Source organism: Marmota marmota, unplaced genomic scaffold (genome assembly GCF_001458135.2).
Source record: "Marmota marmota marmota unplaced genomic scaffold, marMar, whole genome shotgun sequence".
Lineage (NCBI taxonomy): Eukaryota > Metazoa > Chordata > Mammalia > Rodentia > Sciuridae > Marmota > Marmota marmota.
Window position 1 is genome coordinate 1,644,917 of NW_026000168.1, and position 18,947 is coordinate 1,663,863.

The following is an 18,947-nucleotide window of genomic DNA, read 5'->3' on the forward strand; positions in this document are numbered from 1 at the left end:
CAGGGCGCAGTGTCTGCGCGGCGCCAGGGCGCTGGCTGCCGGGCCCGCCAGACTGGGGAGGGGGCTGGTGTGGTGGCAGACAGCTGGGGGACCCCGTCCTGGCTGCCAAGCCCTTTCTGAGCCCTGCTCATACCCACCGCGGGACTTGGCGACACAGGTGGGGACCCGGCAATTAGGAGTCCTTGCATCTCAGTTGCATCTGGCTCAGAGCTCTGTCACAGAGCGCTGCGTGTGTCGCCACTGTGGCTCCGTCCCCCCCAGGTTTCATCTCTCGTCATTTGTTAGATTTTGCCGTTTTCCCTCTCTGCTTCTAGGCCTGTGGAAGTCCCATCAAGGGACCGGGAGGTGGAGGAGGCCAGCCCTGCTGGCTGGAGATAGGCAGCACAGCTCCCAGCGCTGCCCACCGCTGGACCCCCGGACCATCGTGGCTCCCCTGCCAGGCACATGCAAGAGGACAGACCCCAGAAAGACTCTGCTTTCACACACCCGCAGCCGCCATCCAGTTTAAGCCAGGGGTAGGTTTAGCATCTGCCTCTTTACATTTTCCCTAAAATTTAAATGCCCAAGTGTTACTTTTCTCCTGGGATGGGTTCACTTAGGGCCAGAGCTCCCTCAGGACAATGGACTTACATAACCACAGTTTGGGCCTGGGTCAAGACATTGAATGACTTTGTTACCCCAAGGGCCAGCCAAAGGGTAGGATAGCCTGTCCACACACCTCCAGGCCACTGGCAGCTCTGCAGAGAGCAGGACGAGTTTGCCCTGCTGAGGGATGTCCTCTCTTGGCCTGTACCATCCATGGCTGTGCAAAGTGGGCAGTCACCTTCCTGCTCAACAGCCCACTTTGACGACCAGGTCACTGTATTGGGGGCTGGGCCTTGAGTTTGCTTTGAGACCTGTGGCTTTTAGGGGCGAAAAGAGAGACTGTCCCAAGCTGGGCTTCCTGGCTAAGCCTCGTGAATTATTTTCTCTCATTATATTTCCTTTCAATCAGGTCATCTCCCAAACATCAAAGTCTACGTGAGCATGCTCTTGAGGTGATTTTTTGTTGTTGTTGTTGTTTGTTTGTTTGTTTGTTTTTTCCAACAGGGTTTAGAGACCTGAAACATCAATAGCTTCTGGGTGGTTTTAAGGATTCAAGAGGTAAGTAGCTTCAATATAAGTCAAGTCATTGTTTCTGTCACCACATCTTGTTAAGTTTGATAAAATCCCAACAACAAATGTCAGTTCAGATCAGATTTACAACAGGCAGACACCTGTTCTTCAGGGCTGCCTAGATGAAGACCCCTGTGATTACCGTTCTCAGGGAGGAGGGATGTCTTGGTGGGGGCCCGATGTGCACTCTGACCCCTTGGCCCTGAAGCTCCCAGTGTGTGGACCTCAGCAGCGTAGGCTAGAGGCCTGGAGTCAGTGGAGGCTGATTTGAAAGCTCTGTGGTCCTGCCCCCCGCCCCGTGAGCAGCAGATGCTACTGAGGAGCATGTGGCAGGTTATGGCTCCGTCTGATGGAAGGGCCCTTAAAAAACCACAGAAACCAGAACAATGGGGCAAAGAGGCCTCTGAAGGAGCTGAGAGTGGAGTGCTCACGCCTGGGTTTGTGCAGGAGGTGTTTGAGATCTGCTCCTCCTGGGGGGCTGAGTAACTCGGAGGCTTTGTGACCAGGTCATGTTCCACAGTGTTACGGCTTTTAAGGCCAGTGTGAGTCTGGGGCAGACCGCTTGGTTTCACTCCTGCTGTTCCCGAGGCATGCCGCTCCCAACAGGTGACCTCTGTCCCTGCTGGAAGGTGGGCTCAGGATGTCACCGCCCTCCCTGTTCCCAAGGAACTCCTAAAGTGGGTCTGACTTCCGCCATGTGCTCTTGTGGTGGCTCCTCATCCCCAGACACTTCCCTAACACTCTGTAACGCTCCCTATTCTGTCTCGAGTGCTCAGAAAGCTCTTGTTTTGTTCCAGGTGCATGTCTGAACACTGTACCGTAGCTCACCCATCCACACACCGGCCCTGTGAAGGAATGCTCCCTGTTATTTTTATTTTACAGGTGGGAAAGTTGAAGCACAGAGAGGTTAAGCAACTTGCTCACCAGGGAGCTACAGACTGGGGTTCAGGCCCAGGTGACGAGGTCAGTGTTCACGTTCCTGTGCTGTGCAGCTGCCATATTACCACATTACCTTACTCAGTAGTCAACTTGGTGGTTTTTGTCAATGAAGTCCTATTGGAACACAGCCACACTCAGTCCCTTATGATACTGTGGCTGCCTTCTCAACAGAGGCACTGTTGAGGTACTGCCTCGGAAATCCTGCACCCAGCAGAGCCGGAAGTGTGTGCTTTCTTCTTTTAAAGAGGTAGTCTGGGGCCCCTGGCCTCATCTGCAGCCCTGTTGACAATGCCTCTCCACTCAGAGGTTTCTCTCTTTGGCACTAGGGCACAAGTTATGAGAGCACTGGTCTCTCTTGTCCAGTTTAGCTTGGTCTGGGGGAAGTTTTCAATGTTCTCTTTTTTCCCCTCAAGATTTGGTAATTTTATTCTGTAAAATAAACCATAGACAAAAGGGAAAAGAACATACAGATCTTCTTAGGTGCTACTCAGCACAGCATCTGAGCCCAAAGAGGGCTGAACCTCGTGTGGAGCTAACAGGGGTGCGGGGTTGGGCTTCTGGGGGGGGACGTGGAGCCCCAGGGCTGCAGGGGAGGCTGAGAAGCTAGCAAGGGTGGCCTTGCTGTGCAGGTGGGGCCTCTCCCAGCCACCTGTGTGGATCCCTGCAGGGGCCAGGCAGCAGACCCACGCAAGCTCTAAGAGTGGTCCTAGACCCAAAGGGGAGTGGTGGGTTGGAAAGCCAGGACCTGCCTCCACGTCTCCTGAGGTGGCCATGCACACTTCTCTTTACGAAAGGACAGCTTCTCGGAGTCTGCAGAGGTCTGCAATTTCTCTGAATATCCAACCTTACGTATGTCAAATAAATGTATTTGGGATGTGATGTTCTCCTCTCCCTTTGTGCATAGTGAGCTCCTACCACGATGCCGGGCACAGGGCAGGTGTTCAGCGAGCATTTGGCAAATGAGCTTCACTCAGTGATGCAGCGAAGGATGCTGTGATTATGCTCATTTAGCTCTGGACCTTTTCTTTGGCTCTTCAAGGAAACTTCCTTATGGAGATGGGTTTGTTTTCCGCCTAGGTTTGGAGGCTGCTATGTTAATGCTGCTTGTCTTTGGAGCGTTACTGCATGAAGTCTCTCTGAGTGGTCAAGATGGGGCTGTCCCCGAGACCCACAGGGCGCCGGGTAAGCCCCTGTTCGACTACGCCAGCCTCCGCCTGCACCAGGAGCACATTCCCCGCTTCTTGCACAACAACAGGCACATCGCCACCCTCTGCAAGAAGGACGCACACTGCCCATTAAAGGTAGGCATTAGGCGTCACCCATTCTGCAAGGACACGGTTTGGGCTGGCTTCCTAATTCTGGTGTAACGGTGGGGTGAAACTGAAGGTCGAATTCTGACTCTTGGACGTGCCAGTTACTGCGCCAGTTCATCCCACCACACTTCTGAGTGAAATGAACTTGTCTGAAAACCATGTCCATGCACAGGAGTGACCGTTAGTGTCTAAGCCGCTGCTAAAACAGCACCCAGTCCTGTCTGCACACTCTATAAATGAAGCAAATCAGATTTTAGGCAGAAAAGAACATTCGTCCCAAGTAAAGAATTCGCACCTCTTCCTTTTTCAAGGGCACTTAAGAGGTCCCTTGGCGCTTAATTTCAGTAATCGCTCTCAGCCTCTCTCCCCAAGCAAGACTCTGAGGTTGGAAAGACCTCAAATAGGGGCCCATTAAGACGTCTCAGAGGGCCTTGGAGATCAAAGCTGGGCACCAGGAGACGCTTCCTTTCCCACATGCTGGTGCAGGAAGCACATGAAAAAGCAGTTCCTGGAATCCAACCAGCGCTGCTCCTGGCGCCTTGCAGAGGAACCTGGCCCTGCAGCCCCTTCCGTGTCCCTCCGGGGCCTCAAGGGTGTGACCTTGGGACCTTGGGGGTTTCTGCTGATCTTGATTGATGAGCGAAGTTCCTGCTCCATTCAAGTTAGCTGTGCTTCTTTTAGTAACAGAAATTCCAGTGTGTGTATCTGCTCAGTTTGCCCTCTGAGAAAGGCCGTTTTTGAAGCCAGAATTTAAAGACATTCTAAATCAAATGGTCTTTGGTGGTCTAGCTAAAGAGCCTGTACGTTTGGTTAGGACAGACGCAGGCGTGATTAAGGCAGCCACTGAGAAGCAAGACTGCTCTTCTCGGAATTTACTCTGGGAACGTGAACCCTAGGGTAAAATATGACAGTTCTGTAAAGGTTTGTTTTGCGAATGGAAAAATCTGAGCATTCCCTCTAAGTGTCAGAAAGGAGACCCGTCTAAGTGTGCGTGTTTCGTGTTGCAGGAGCACTTGGAAAACCTGAACTACTGCTGGGGTTACGAGAAGTCCTGCCAGCCAGAGTTCAGGTTTGGTTACCCCGTTTGCAGCCTGGGATGGTAAGTTGCCCCAGGGAATAGATACCCTGCTCCCCGCGAGACTCCTGCTCTCTGGGCAGGGCCTGCCAGTACCCCGCTTGCCAGCGAGCCGTTTTGACTTAGATAGTCATTCTTTAGGTATTAATTTGCCAGTCCAGTCTTGTACTCAACTGACTGTCTTCATGCTGGGTGGGGATATCGGTCACTTCCTCTGCCAGAGGGAGAAGACAGTGCATGGCCCTGGACAGCACCTCCCCAGGGTAGGCAGAGGAGACAACGGAGAGTTTCCCCGGGATTCAGCAAGAAGCTTCCCGTTAGGGCGAGGTGGGTAGGGTGCTGTCTCTCCTCGTGAGCCCACGAGTCTGTGAATATCTTCTGCTGGTAGCTTCACCTACAGAGGAATAGTTATGGGGAAATGATGATAGTATATGCAAAAAAAAAAAAAAAGAATTAAAGTAAAGCAGATTTCTACAACTTAATGTTTAGACAGAAAACTCCAGGCCCGGAAAGAGGTGAGAGGTAAAAGCAGCTTTTCTTTTGCAAACAGGATGGACAGCGTGGAGGCGGCCCAGGACTTGTTCTGGAAGCAGGCCGACTTTGGGTTTGTCAGGGAACGGCTGGAGGAGGTGCGCGTGCTGTGCCGGCCCGAGAGCACGGTAGGTGCCTGGCTGTCTCACGCACCAGTGTGCTTCATGTTACTATTAGTCGTTAATGGCATTGATCAGGTTGTAATGTAAATAAAAAGAAGTGGCACCATCCAAGGAATCCCCTTCTCTTTATAGACTTGGAGTTTTATTAGCATCCCCAAAGGCGGGATTCTGTCTCCTTCAGAAGCCCTGTTCTCCTTTCACATGTAGGTCAGATAGGTATATTTTGAGGCAGTTAAAACAGTTTTAGATTCAGAATCTCCTCCCACCACATATGCTGAAGAAGAGAAACTGGTTGTGGTGTCTTTACAGATCCCTTCTGTGGCTGCGCTCTGAGGCACACACTGTAATCCCAGTAATTTAGGAGGCTGAGGCAGGAGGATCACAAGTTCAAGGCCAGCCTCAGCAACTTAATGAGACCCTGTCTCAAAAAAAAAAAAAAAAAAATATATATATATATATATATATATATAAAACGACTGGGGACATGGATCAGTGGTAAAGTGCCCCTGGGTTAGATCCCCAGAACCAAAAAAAAAAAGTCTCTTCTCAGGTCATCTGGGGCAGAGGATACACCTGGTCCAGGCTTCTCTTTGCTGAGCACTGGACAGTTTGCAGCGAGCTCTCCAGAACGCTGTCTACTTGTCTCACCAGTGCTGCAGCAGACAGGCAGAGCAGAGATACCGAGCCACTTTCCTAGAGCAGAAAACAGGGTATTCAAAGCAGTTAAGCGACTTCCTGAGCCCTCAAGCTGCCTTCCAGACTATAGAATTCAAGGGCAGCTGGTTTTCCAGTGTGTTTCCCTCCATTCCACACCACACCCCCGTGGGGAGGACAAACACGAGGTCAGGAGGTGGTGTTGCGTGGTGACAACAAAGTCGGCTCCTGATCACAGAGTTCAGGTCCTGACTTGGATGGACAAGGCACTCGGCCGTTGGAGTTTGTCTCCTCGGCCTTAAAGCCATGCCAGTTTTGTAGCTTGTAGGGAGGATGGAACGAGGTTCTGCTTATAAAATTGCTCAGTGCAGGGCCTGGCTCCCCTTAAAGGGCTTGGTGTTATTTTAAAGGTGGATGATATTGTGACTGCTTACTGCCGAGGTCCCCTATTCCCTAGAAGCTAACGGTCCTGAACCCTGGCTTGGGGGCCTCTGTCACCTCCAGGAGTCTGGCAAACGAGAAAAATTAATTCATGAACTGAAAACATGCTCTCTAGTGCTGTTGGGGTGTCCTTGACTAGAGCTGTTAGCAGTTATGAGAGGGAGGGAGGCCTGGAGTTGGGAGGCTGGGCCCTCAGCTAGACTGCTGCCGGCACCTGCAACAGGCCTCTGGCTAACATTGCCACAGTGGCTGGGGCTGGCGCTTGAGGAGGAGAGGGCTGGGGAGGAGCCTGGCCCACCCCGCACAGCTCTCAGGGCAGCTGTGGAATGCCTTCCATGTGCCTGTGCTGAGTCTGATCCCCGTCCTAGTTTGGGGCCGCTGTGATACCGTAGCTTGGTGGCCCACAGCTGCAGAGCTCCCTTCCTCCCAGTCCAGAGGCAGGAAGTCCAAGACGAGGAGGCTGGTGCCGTCGGGTTCCCGTTAGGGTCCTCTTCCAGCTTGCAGAGAGCTGCCCATCTTTGTAACCTTGTCTGGTGCAAAGAGGGTGAGGGTCCCTTTCAGAGGGGCACTAACCATGCTCACCAGAGGCCCCACCTGCTAGTCCATCACACCGAGTGTTGGGAGATGGAGTCTTGCAGACAGGAACATGACACCAGTCCCCTGGAATCTTGGGCTCACTGCAGATTGCAGAACTCCTCGCAGGTCCTGTTTAAGGCCCTGCGCTCATGACAAGTTTTAGGAGAAATAACACATCAGCGTTTGAATCTGCAAATAAAACCCAGAGTGGAACCATTGCAAGGTGCTCCCTCCTTCAGCGCAGACCAGTGGCTGGGGCAGAAGTGGGCTGTGGCAGTTGACTCTGCAGCTCCTTCATCCAGCTTTTGGGAGAATGTAAGGGATGTATAAAGACCCACGTAAGGAACCTCAAGTTCCCGTGACCCAGACTGGCAGCATGAGGGACTTGTGGCCAGTCCTGCTGCTGGTGAGGCGGACTCCTCAAACTGTGGGAGACTCATATTAAAATCGTCATCACTGGGTGTCTCCTGTGTGTGTGTGTGTGTGTGTGTGTGCGCGCGCGCATGTGCACTTCTTGTTTGGTCTGGCTCCCTGGGAGAATGCTTTTCTCCATAGCTATGGGCCACTTTGGTTCCGAGCACTTCTTTTTGGGAACTGAACTGAACCGCTTGTACAGCTCAGCTGTGACATCTGAGGCCATGCAGAGAGCCTCTGCGGGTTCTGCACAGGAACCGCACCCTGGGAGCTGGTGAGGTCCCTGCAGCCAGGCTGGGAGGAGGGATCCTCAGACACGCAGCTGTGTGCCCTTCCTCCCTCTGTCCTGTAGGTACACCTGCCATAGACATGTCCAGCCAGTTTGGCGAGTCCTCAAAATGGTCATACTAAGGGCCAGGCACAGTGGCCACACCTCTCATCCCAGCTGGTGGGGAGACTGAGGTAGGAAGGTCATAAGTTTGAGACCAGCCTTAGCAATGTAGCCAGCCTGTCTCAAAATAAGAAAACAGAAAGGGCTAGGGATGTGACTCATGGTAGAATGAGCACCCCAGTACCAAAAAAAAAAAAAAAGTCAAAGTTGTGTTTTTCTTTTTCTCGACCTTATTTCAGAGCGACTCCAGTCTGATGTGCTCTCGTTACCTTCAATACTGCAGAGCAACCAACCTCTACCTTGACTTCAGAAGCATCAAGAGAGACGAGGAAAGGTACGTTGAAGGTGCTCGTAGACGTTCTGAGAGGTCTTGGGTCGGGACTGTCTGGGACTCGCTTCACAGGGAAAGGGTCAGGCTGGGTGGCAGGTGAGGCAGGGATGCTCCACACGGGTCTTGATTTGATCCCGATGGGAATTAGGCCACAGGCACCTGGAGACCCTCATGGGATCCTACTACTTCTGCATGATTTTTTTTCTTCTGCGGTGCTAGAGCAGCCAAGCAAGTATCTGCCACCGAGTTACACCCTCAGCCCGGCTTTTGCAGCTGTCTTAAATTTTCTATCATAAATTCAGTCACATCTCACCAAGTGGTGGGGATGCATTCTGAGAAACACATATCTAGGCGGGTTGATGGCTGTGCAGACGCGGTAGTCCACTGTAGTCTTAAGAGCCCCGTCATCGGTGTGGTTGCTCCTTGACGGGAATGTCATTGTACAAGCACATGGCGTAGATTCTCATGGACTATTAATTTTGAAATTCGCAATTGCTTTTACTCACAGCTCATGGGCTTGAGTCTTGAAAAAGTTTTCTAAACTCAAGTTTTTTTTTTTTTTTGGCTATATACTAGATTCAAGGAAGATTTTTTCCGGAAAGGTGAAATTGGAGGACACTGTGAACTTGACTCGCACTTGTTGTTGTCTGAAGGTCAACGCAAAAGCCCTCTGCAGTCTTGGTAACGTGATTTTTTTTTTTTAAAAAAAACACATGTCTCTAAAGTGTTTGCCTTTACTTTGGACACTTGCAGATTTCAAAAATATCAATTTGTAGATAATTTCAAGTTGTGTTACTGAATTTGCCCAGGCCTGAGCTGCTGAGGAGTGATGGTTACAGAAGAATCCTTGGTGGCATCTGCATCAAATATATATGCTTATAGAATAATAGAAAGTAAAGGAAAAGTCACTCAGAAGTGAATTTTATTCACTCATAATTGCTGCATACATCTTGGGGAACACATTTTCTTAAAAATGCACATGCTTTGGAATTTATCACTGCATGCAAAAAGAGGGTACAGTGTGGTTTGAAAGAGTGCACTCACCTCGTGACCCTTCCTCCAGGCCCTGCCCTGGCCCCTGAAGGGTAAACGCTGCCCTGACTTCCACACTTCTTATTTTGAGGCACTTTCAGACTCATGGAAGTTTAAACATTAAGCAGGGAGCCCCCACTGGGCTGTTGCCCCAGCTTCCTATGGCAATGACATCTCAGTGGCACAGCACAACGGTCAGAGCCAGGAACCTGGCATTGCCACAGGGCTACTCCCTGCGCAAACGTGGATTCACCAGGCTAGGCAAAGGTGTGCACTGTAAGTGTGCGTCACTGTCTAGGGACCTGTGGCCACCACAGTCAGGATGTGGGATGTTCCTCATTCGGACAACCCCGGGCTCCACCTCAGGGCCACGGAGGCTGCTCTTACAGACGGTCAGCTTTTGTGGTAGAGCATTCATGCTGGCACACCCCAGAGCATAACCGGGGGCCTGTGTGGTGTTCTGCAGTCTGCAGCCAAGTTTCTCCTGTGACTTAGCAGGTTTGTGCAGTAGGTGGCTCCCAGCTTCCGTTCCTGGTACATTTTGGTGTCTGACTTCATATAGAGGTGCCCTGGGTATCACTGGGTTAGTATCTCTTGCTCCGTAGCACATCCTTCCAAAACCTCCCAAGGGCGTATTTGTATGTGTTGTCTATTGCTTTAAAACAAATGACCCCCAAACCTAGCAACTTACCCCAGTGAACACTTCCTACTGAGATAGAGCTGCTTCTGAGAGCAGCTTGGGGTGTCCCACGAGGTCAAGCTGTTGGCCAGGGCTGTAGCCATCTGGCACTCAGCTGGCCTCCACAGTCCGCTGCTGAGCTCTCTTGGGTTTTAGCAAGCCTCAGCTGCTCTCCGGCTCTTGGCCAGAAGATTCAGTCTTCACCCTGTGGGTCTGTCCCAGAGACAGAGGCCCACTCTGTGCGTCTGCTACCCACAGAGCACCAGTGGCTTCCTAGGTCCCAGAGGGGCTTCGTGCCCCAGGATGGATGCCACAGTGTTTGTCTACCTGGATCTCAGAAGGAGGAGCTCTTGCTTCTGCTGTGTCCTGGGTGAGCCCCTGAGCCACCCCACTCTCCAGGTGGGAGGTAACCTCCACCCCTTCAGGGGGGAGGCTGGAGTGGAGTCCTGCTTTTTTTCCTGCTCTGTGTTTTTAAAGGACCTGTTTGCTGTTTGTTTTGCGTGAGACGTGATCTCAAGGACGAGGAGGACCCAAGGCTCTTCCTGTTCACTGTGAACGTCTCCTGCCTCCTGCCTGGGACTGTCTCTTGTTTGCAATCAGGAAATGTCTTCTGAGAAATAGACTTTCCATGTTTCAGGGGAGCTGAGCTGTGTCTGCTGTCTTTCTGGGTACTAGGTGATTTGGGGAATTTGATCTCTGTCAGCATTCTAGAAGCCTCCTCTAGGAGTTTCTCTGCCCGTTCTTCTCTTTGCGCCTCCTAAGCTACTGCAAATCCTGCTGGATCTTCCAACTGCATTGGTAGATTATTTTGTCCAGCTTGATGTCCATTCTTTGTGTGGTAGGTTCCCGGTTTAACTTCCTCGTACATTAAACTGAATTTTAAAATCATCTTATTCCTGTCTCAGTGTTAAAGCTGATGTTGATTATATGAATGTCTTTCTGGGTACCAGGTGATTTTGGGAATCTGATCTTTTTTAATAGGTTTGAAAAGCTGCTTGTTGCCATAAGAAGGCTTCTAAACACTAGAAACAGGAGCTACCCAGTGAACAGATCCTAAGTTAAAATGTTGCAATAGGGAGTTTGGAAGAATCCTTTAGAAATTATATCCCAATTCATAATTCCAGGTTTGCTGAGCTACGAACCTATACTCAGCTCAACTTCAGACCCATAGAAGATGGTAAATGTGACATTGTAATTGAAAAACCAACGTATTTCATGAAATTAGATGCAGGTAAGAAGTTAATTTTTCTGTAACTTAAATAATGGCTAATACGGCTTTAATCTTTTTTTGATATATATGTAGTCATTTTCTGTGAATTTTTAAAAATCAATGTGACTAGTGGTGGATTTGCTTTTTGCTTCTTACTCTGAAGTCAATGAACTAGTTTGACTTTCCTGTTACTTTACACTTTTGATATTCTAGAAGAAACCCTCACATTTATACCAAGTGACTCATTCAAAAATCACAAGAAGTAGGCGTACTTTCACCTCTGTAACTAAATTTACCCCATCTGGATTCTCAGTCTCCTGACTTAGATTGTGGGTTTTTTTGGTTATTGTTGCTGGTGGGGTTTTTGGTTTGTTTTTTTGTTTTGGGGACTGAGGATTGAACCCAGAGGTACTTAATCACTCGGCCACGTTCCCAGTCCTTTTCATTTTTTATTTTGAGACAGGGGGCTTCTAAATTGCATAGGGCCTTGCTACACTGCTGAATCTGGCTTTGAACTTGCGATCCTCCTGCCTCAGCCTCCCAAGTTGTTGGGATTACAGGCGTGCGCCACCATTCCCAGCTGGATTATGTTTTATTACCATTTTTTTTTAAAATATAGAGGCCAAGGATGTACCGTGAGTCAAGGAGAAATGTCCATAACCCCCCACCCCGTCAAACTTTCTAATATCGTTTCCATGACTAAAGTGACCTTAAAATTCTTTTAGAAGTTACCACGGCAGTGTATTTTGGGGGCAGAGGGAACACTAGCATTCTTTTCCCATTTATGTCTGCTGGCCTGCGTCTCAGCTGGCACGCGTAACTTTGACCCGGTGAACTGGTTGCCCTGGAGAGGAGAAACACAGGCCCTAGTGCTGTCACTGTCCTCCACACTGGGTCGTGTGGACTCTCACGAGAGGCAGGGCACATGGTGAGGCGTGGAGAGCCCGCCCGTGAGTTTTCCCGTCTCTGCCGGCACACGTCGTGATTCTTATGTTACAAAGCCTTAGATTCTGCCATCGGGCAAGTTTGGGTTTTCTGAAATAAGAGCAAGTAAATGTGCCACGTCCGAAGTTCTGGCTCAGTGAAACAGGGCCAAGACACACCTGGCCTGCCTGGGGAGGAGGGGCGGGTGAGCTGCGGGATTGTGGGGCTCTGTGCAGAGCTGGGAGTGACAGGCTGAGCAGGCATGTGCCTCTGCTGTCCTCACCGCAGCCTCACACTCTGCTCTCTTCTCTGTCCCCTTCACTCTTAGCCAGGGAGGATGAGCGTTGGGTAGCAGGTGAGGCCCTGGGCGCATTTCCCCAGGGTACAGCCTGAGTCTGCCCTCGTCCACACGTCCTCCTTGTGCCGAGCATTGTCCCTGCATGCTCCGTCCCTCCATCAATATCCAGAACTCCCTAAGTGTCACCTGGGAGGTAATGTGGCTGTGTGGATGACCTGGGGGAGGGGCATGCATTCTTCCAGAACTTTATTTTTCTTGTTAATTTGACAATATGCCCTTTGCCAAAATTTTTCTGGGTGGAAAAAAAAAATGAGCCTTTCCAAACATCCTCCAAGATGCTAGGTTGCAAAGAACTGAGTGGTTTTGCTCTTATTTTCTGGCACGCAGTGTTGTCATTCACTGTGGAGAACTCAGGAAGTTGTCCGGCTTCTGCTCCTGAAACTCCCTGTTTTTCTTTCACCCGGCTTTTTCCTTCCTTGAACCTGCATGTCTTCAATGCCCCTCCTTGGGACATCGCCCCCTGTTGATTGGCATGTTTCAGGTTGAGTGCTGGGTGCTGCACACCCACATCACGAGCAGAGGTTTTTAATGACTGCATGAGAACTCGCAGGTAGTGGCAGCTGCAGCCCCTCCACTGTGCCCTAGTGGGCCCTGGCTGGCTGAGGCTCTCACTCTGTGCCAGACACCGGGATGGACACTTGGAGGTGCCTCCTCTTTGGATTCTTAGGGCAAAGCAGGAGCTCAGGCTTAGCTGTCCCTGTTTCCGGTGGAGAAGCCACGCTGGGCCCCCTGTGAGCCCTGAGCTGGACTGCCCAGCACTGTGCGCCTTCAGCTGGAGCATCCCGGGTCACCTCTTCTCAGCAGGAGCTGGCTCGTGTTTTCCCAGCAATAGTGTGGGCAGTAATTAAGCAGGGCAGAAGGGACAAGAACAGAACCTACCAAAATGCCAGTTGTCCCCCTCACTACCCGAACATTTGTGAATGGGACCTGCTGAATTGATGTTTTAAAGAAGTGATCAGAAAGAATAAGGGTTAGTCTTCGTGCTCCTGGTTCCTGACCTGTTTGATTCCCCCACTTATGTCAACTCAAAGTCCATCCCAGGGTTGGAGACGGGGTGAAGGTGGCTTCATGCTTGTGCTTGAGGGCTGGTTGAGGTGGATGTCTTTCCCGACACCAGGTATCAACATGTACCACCACTTCTGCGACTTCGTCAATCTCTACATCACCCAGCACGTGAACAACTCCTTCAGCACGGACGTGTACATCGTGATGTGGGACACTGTAAGTACCCGTGTGTGCTCCTCCTTCACCCTGCCGCTCAGGGTGTAACCCGAGGCAGAACTTCCCCACACAGATGTAACTGTTCCCACATACGTGTGCAGCACATGTACACAGCCGAGCAGCTTGGGCACACTTGATGGTGATGATGGCATCTGCAGGGGAGGATGCCCACACGGGGGAGTCGGAACACCGTGGGGGGTCCTCTGTGGTTCAGCTGAGCATCCTGACTCCTGCCCTAGATACCCCCAGGATGATGTTGCAGGCGGGTGGCAGCCTGTTGGCTGGCGGGCCAGCACCTGGCATCTCTCGGGGGGAGTCACAGTAGTCCACACAGTACGGCTCAGGTGCACGGAGGCCAGGTCCACCTGGGTCAGGTACCACTGCCACGGCTGAGGAGCCTCAAGGCCCAGGGGCCAATACCACCAGGAACAGCTGCATTGGCAAGGCCCCCAGATCCCTGCAGGAGCCATGCCCAGTGCCAAGAGTCACGGTGCCAGGGAAGCCTAAGCCTGGGTCCCTGGCTCCCCAGTGCTGACGCGGGCCATTGTCATTTCCAGAGGGCACTGGACACGTAGTTCCCGGCAGACAAGGAAGAGCCCGGGTCACAGGGCTCCTCTGTGGCTGTGGGGAGGTTGTGGCCATCACCCCCAGGCCTTTCCTGGAGTCCGTGGGAGCGGGCACTGTGCCCCGGGGCCTGCTCTCCCCTTTCCTGCTCCCCCACATGCGCTCTCTCTGTGTCCCAGCCTTGCTGCCCCCGCCCCCATCCATTTCCTGGAAAGGTCTCTGAGCACAGAGGAAGACGGTCCCTTCCTGGTCCCTTCCTGTCTTCTTTCGGTGCGAGTGCTCGCAGGCCGGTCAGGACATCCGTCAGAGGCCCTGCGTGGCTCGGCAGGCGGTTTGGCCCTTTACAACAGGACACCTGCCCTCGCATCCCTGCCTGCCCTCCTCCCCCATGGACGAGGGACTCTGCTGTGGGCGTGTGGGGACGAGGGTTCTCACTGCGGTTTCCAGAGGAAGGGAGGCCCGGCCAGCAGGGAGTGCTGGAAGGTGCACAGCCAGCGAGGGGCCAGGGTTCCGCTGTGGCTTGGAACCCCCTGGGTGCCTCGTCGCCTTCCTGTGCAGTGTGCAAGGACCCACGAGTCCACAGCAAGCTTCCCCCACACTTTCCAGAGGCTTCTGTTGGGTCTCTCGTGTCTCCTCGGGTGGCCTCGGGCAAGCTGAGCCAGCCTCTGCACCTGGCCTTCTGTGCGCCCAGTGGGGTGGGACGAGGCATGTGGCCATGTGAAGATCATAGCCACCTGGTCTCTGGACACATGAGGTCGGGGCAGTCTGGCCGTGACTGGTGTGGACGAGCAGGGCAGGCGAAGCCACTGGCCTGGGTGGCTGTCCTGCTGTCACCTTGCTTCTCCACTGCCCCGGCATCCGTCACGATCTGTGCTGTCAGTCGAGGGCCCTTGCTCATGGCTTGGGGTGTCCACCTGGGCAGCAGGCAGCCGCTAGTCACTCCAGAGTCCAGGCTGCGGGAGCTCAGGGCAGGTGTGAGGAGCAGTGGGTCTGGTGGGTGCTGAGCTCCTCTGTGCTGGCCGGGCCTTAGATAACCAGTGCGTGACCCGCAGGCTGTGACCTGCATCCTCCAGGTGGACGGTATTGCCAGAGTCGGTGCTGAGGGCCTCAGGGGAGTCCTCTGCCGTGGACAGGGAGGTGGCTGTAGCTACCGGTCGGACCTTGGTGACACTTTACATGCCGCCACCAGGTGGCCCCTGGGGCCTTCTGGCCCCTGCTTGTCCAGTCCAGCAGTTCAGTCGCTCCCTTCAGGCACACACAGAGGCACTGTCCTCCAGACGCCTCTCTGGGGACACCGACGGCGGGGGGGGGCTGGCCTCTCACAGACTAGGAGGTTTGTTATTTCTCTCCAGCTGTGAAAGTCACACCCGATTATAGTGAGTTCAAGCACCACAGAGGGGTGTGGGTCTCAAAAGTTTCCTTCTCCATTTCCATGGTCCCCCAGGGGACGGCAGTTGGCCTGGGCGAGTCCCTCGCAGGACTCTGTCTTATTCAATCAATGGGGAGAAGTTCAGTGGTGACCTGTGACGCACGACTGGATCAGTCAGGGTCACTGCAGGTGAATTGGGCTGGCTGCTAAGTGACCACACAGAGACAGGACAGACCTTTCTTGGGGTTCAGTGACGGCTCCTCCACCTCAGCTCCCACAAAGCAGGCAAGAGAGGCAGCAAAGGAGAGACCTCACCTGAAACCCTCCTGTTTATTAGGGGGAAGACATTTGAGAAAGTTCCACCCAAATAAGGCAAGGGGTTATGTTTCAGGGGGTGGCTTGGTGATGTCTTGGGGTCAGCAGATTGACTGACGTCTTGGGAGGCCACACCCATGTCACGTGCTGTGTGGGATCATAGGCAGAGCAAGAGACCAGGACACACAGGTCACACAGCCCAGTCAGAGCAGCCATGTCAGTCCAGTCCCGTCCTGTGCTCAAATGTGCACAGCTCACACACACAGCCCAGGCTGGCTCGTGACAGTGACGTGCGTTGTGTCGTTTTTTTTTTTAAACACCAAAAAACCAACAACCCGATTCAATAAATGGGCAAATGAACTAAACAGGCACCTCCCAAAAGAAAAAAAAAATGAGTGACAAACATATAAAAAAATCTTCAGCATCCCTAGGAATCCGGGAAATACAAATCAAAACTGCACCGTGACTCCATCTCACTCCAGGCAGAAAGGCATCCATCAAGAATACAGACCACAGTAAAACCTGGAGAGGATATGGGTCAAAAGAACACCCCCCACTGTTGTTGGAACTATAAACTAGCACAACCACCATGGAAATTGGTCTGGAGGCTCCTTAAAAGACTGGGTGTGGAGCCACCACGCCACCCAGCCATAGCACTCCTCGGTATTTATCCCAAAGAATTAGCTGGGCATGGCGCACGCCTGTAATCCCAGCAGCTCAGGAGGCTGAGGCAGGAGGATCTTGAATTCAGAGCCAGCCTCAGCAACGGCAAGGCACTAAACAACTCAGTGAGACCCTGACTCTAAATAAAATACAAAATAGGGCTGAAGATGTGCCTCAGTGGGTGAGTGCACCTGAGTTCAATCCCCGGTGACCGCCCCCCAAAAAGAACCAAAGTCATCCTACTACAGAGATCCATGCATACCCATGTCTATAGCAGCACAATTCACAGTAGCCAAACCATGGCACCAGCCCAGGTGTCCATCGACGGGTGCATGAACAAAGGAAATGGGGTCTATACACACAACGCAGTTCCACCCAGACATAATGAAGAACGAAATCCTGCCAACTAATCCTGAAAAGTAAGGGGAGACCAGTGTGTGCCATTCTTGGGTTTAGTATTGATGTGGTTTCTGTTTTAGTCGGGTTCACCACTGCTGTGACCAAAAGACCTGACAAGAACAATGTTAGAGGAGGGAAAGTTTATTTGGGGGCATTGTATTTTTGACTTTAGGGTTTTGGAACCCTTTCTCGCTATGACGTGTCTGTAAAGCATGATGCCGCTCTGACAGTCTTTGCTCATGGAGCGGGTGAGCATGCGTACAGATGGTGCCATGTCCGTGCTGAGTGCATCTGTGGCACACGTAGACGTGGCACAGAACACCCCCCCGGCAGCTGTGGTTTCGGAGACGTGCGAATGCAGGCTGGGGGTGAGCAGAGCTGTTGGCAGCTGCCATGCAGCTGAGAGGACGTCTGTCCTTCCTGTGCAGCGTGGCTCGGCCCCTGTGCTGTGTGTGTGCGGCTTGACTGGGATCCCAGCGTGACTCTGTACCAACGGGCAAAGTCGGGTTTTGCAGCCATCTTGAGAAGCCGGCCGTGCCCTTCCCTGACCCCCGCTGTCCTGTTCCTCTCCCAGAGCTCCTCTGGATACAGGGACCTGTTCTCCGAGACCTGGAAGGCCTTCACGGACTACGACGTCATACGCTTGAAGACCTACGACTCCAAAAGGGTACGGGAAGCCTCTCTGTGAATAGCTGCGGCCTGCAGATACGCAGTGGGAGTCTCTGTGAGCGCTCACCGTTGGCTTCTCATGTCTTGGTCTCTTTTGTTGTAACTAGAGTTCTTGTTTCATTGACCATATACTTGTGCAAGGCTTTTTTTTTTTTTTTTTGTAACTTTTCAAAAAAAAATGTGAATTTTATTCTCTTGGGAATGGCTTGCTGTACAAAGTATTTTAATGCAAAACGGAGATGAGCTTTCCAAGATGACAGTGCTCTCTGTTCTCTTGCCTTTTATCGGGTCTTCCTTCTCAGGTGTGCTTCAAGGACGCCGTGTTCTCGCTGCTGCCCCGCATGCAGTATGGGCTCTTCTACAACACTCCGCTGGTAAGTGGCTGTGGGTGGCCCGTGCACAGCGCAGAGCCCCTGGGCCCGCAGAGGCGCTCACGCCATGCCTCCTGTGCATCCCCTAGATCTCCGGCTGCCAGCACACGGGGCTGTTCAGGGCCTTCTCCCAGCACCTGCTCCACAGACTGCACATCAGGCAAGAGGGCCCTCAGGTAAGGGTGCGTTCCCTGTGGGTCCTGGGGGAGGCCTGACCTTTGTGACCCAGTGAAAAGCAACATGGCCTTGGCGGGGGAAGAAGGAGCAGGAGACAGCGTAGCCTGGGCTGGGATTTCAGACGGGGCCGTCTGATTGTGGGCGTCAGCAAACGTCCACAAAGAGCTGCCCCCTGCACACCTCCTCTCCTGCTCTGTCCCCTTCTGTGGCCACATCTCCCACCTTCTCCCAGATCCCCTACACACACACACACACACACACACACACACACTCATGACCCCAGCCAGAAGCCCACCCTGCCGACCCAGAGCCCAGCCGCGGGGTCGGGAACAGGTCGGTCTTGGTGGCTGAGGTAGAGGTGGTCACTTTGAACTGTCACAGCACGACGGTGCGTATTTGGGGGCACGTTGTGATATTTGGATACATGATACGAAGTGTGATGATCAAGGGACAGAATGGGGCACGCCCTCCGTCTCTCCCAGGTGCTATGTCCTGGAGCGTTCTGGTCCTGTCTCCCAGCACATAGCGATGGCCTCTTGTCAAGCTGGTCACCTGCAGTGCTTCAGAGTGCTGGAACTTAGTCCTCTTTCCTCGCTGATTCACTGTACACATTTCTTCCATTTTCATCCAAGGTGTCCCCCGTGGCAAGGTGACATTCCTTCTTGGGGCTGAGTCACATTCCACTGTGTAGACATGCCACTTGTGCTCCTCAGGGGGACACCCTGTGCTCCCCGAGAGCCAGGTGGGGAGTCCAACCAAACGTGCACCGTCCCGGGGGCGTCCTGGTCGGGTTTCTCCTGTGGAAAGCACATCTTAGGTCCGGGTGTCCATCGTCCATCCAGACACGTGTGCCATTATTTCCATTCTCGTTTTGATTACAGGATGGAAAACTTCGAGTCACCATTCTCTCCCGGAGCACAGGGTATCGCAAAATACTGAACCAAGACCAGGTTAGTTTTCCACGCGCTCGTTCAATATCCTCCCACGGAATTCACCGCCTGACCAGTGAATGGCCGGTGTGTTTCCACATCGCTTGAGAATCTTCAGTTTGAAA

At 52.5% G+C, this 18,947-nt stretch overlaps 1 protein-coding gene across 4 annotated transcripts in view; it reads left to right on the forward strand.

The window, feature by feature from the left end:
• The window catches only part of Eogt (EGF domain specific O-linked N-acetylglucosamine transferase), a 29,191-nt gene that overhangs the window by 425 nt on the left and 9,819 nt on the right, over positions 1-18,947 (forward strand). The window contains exons 2-15 of one of the 4 annotated variants that reach the window (XM_015494918.2): positions 315-515; positions 1,090-1,143; positions 2,038-2,118; positions 3,172-3,395; positions 4,415-4,506; positions 5,033-5,141; positions 7,851-7,945; positions 8,519-8,623; positions 10,778-10,884; positions 13,263-13,366; positions 17,251-17,343; positions 17,648-17,719; positions 17,806-17,892; positions 18,775-18,843. In XM_015494918.2, coding sequence (XP_015350404.1) covers positions 3,186-3,395; positions 4,415-4,506; positions 5,033-5,141; positions 7,851-7,945; positions 8,519-8,623; positions 10,778-10,884; positions 13,263-13,366; positions 17,251-17,343; positions 17,648-17,719; positions 17,806-17,892; positions 18,775-18,843 — 1,143 coding nt within the window. In that variant the 5' untranslated portion in view covers positions 315-515; positions 1,090-1,143; positions 2,038-2,118; positions 3,172-3,185. Of the gene's footprint in view, positions 1-314; positions 516-1,089; positions 1,144-2,037; positions 2,119-2,154; positions 2,342-3,171; positions 3,396-4,414; positions 4,507-4,589; positions 4,810-5,032; positions 5,142-7,850; positions 7,946-8,518; positions 8,624-10,777; positions 10,885-13,262; positions 13,367-17,250; positions 17,344-17,647; positions 17,720-17,805; positions 17,893-18,774; positions 18,844-18,947 lie in introns of those variants that run through there. The other 3 variants (XM_048786992.1, XM_048786993.1, XM_048786994.1) reach the window with 3 other exon arrangements.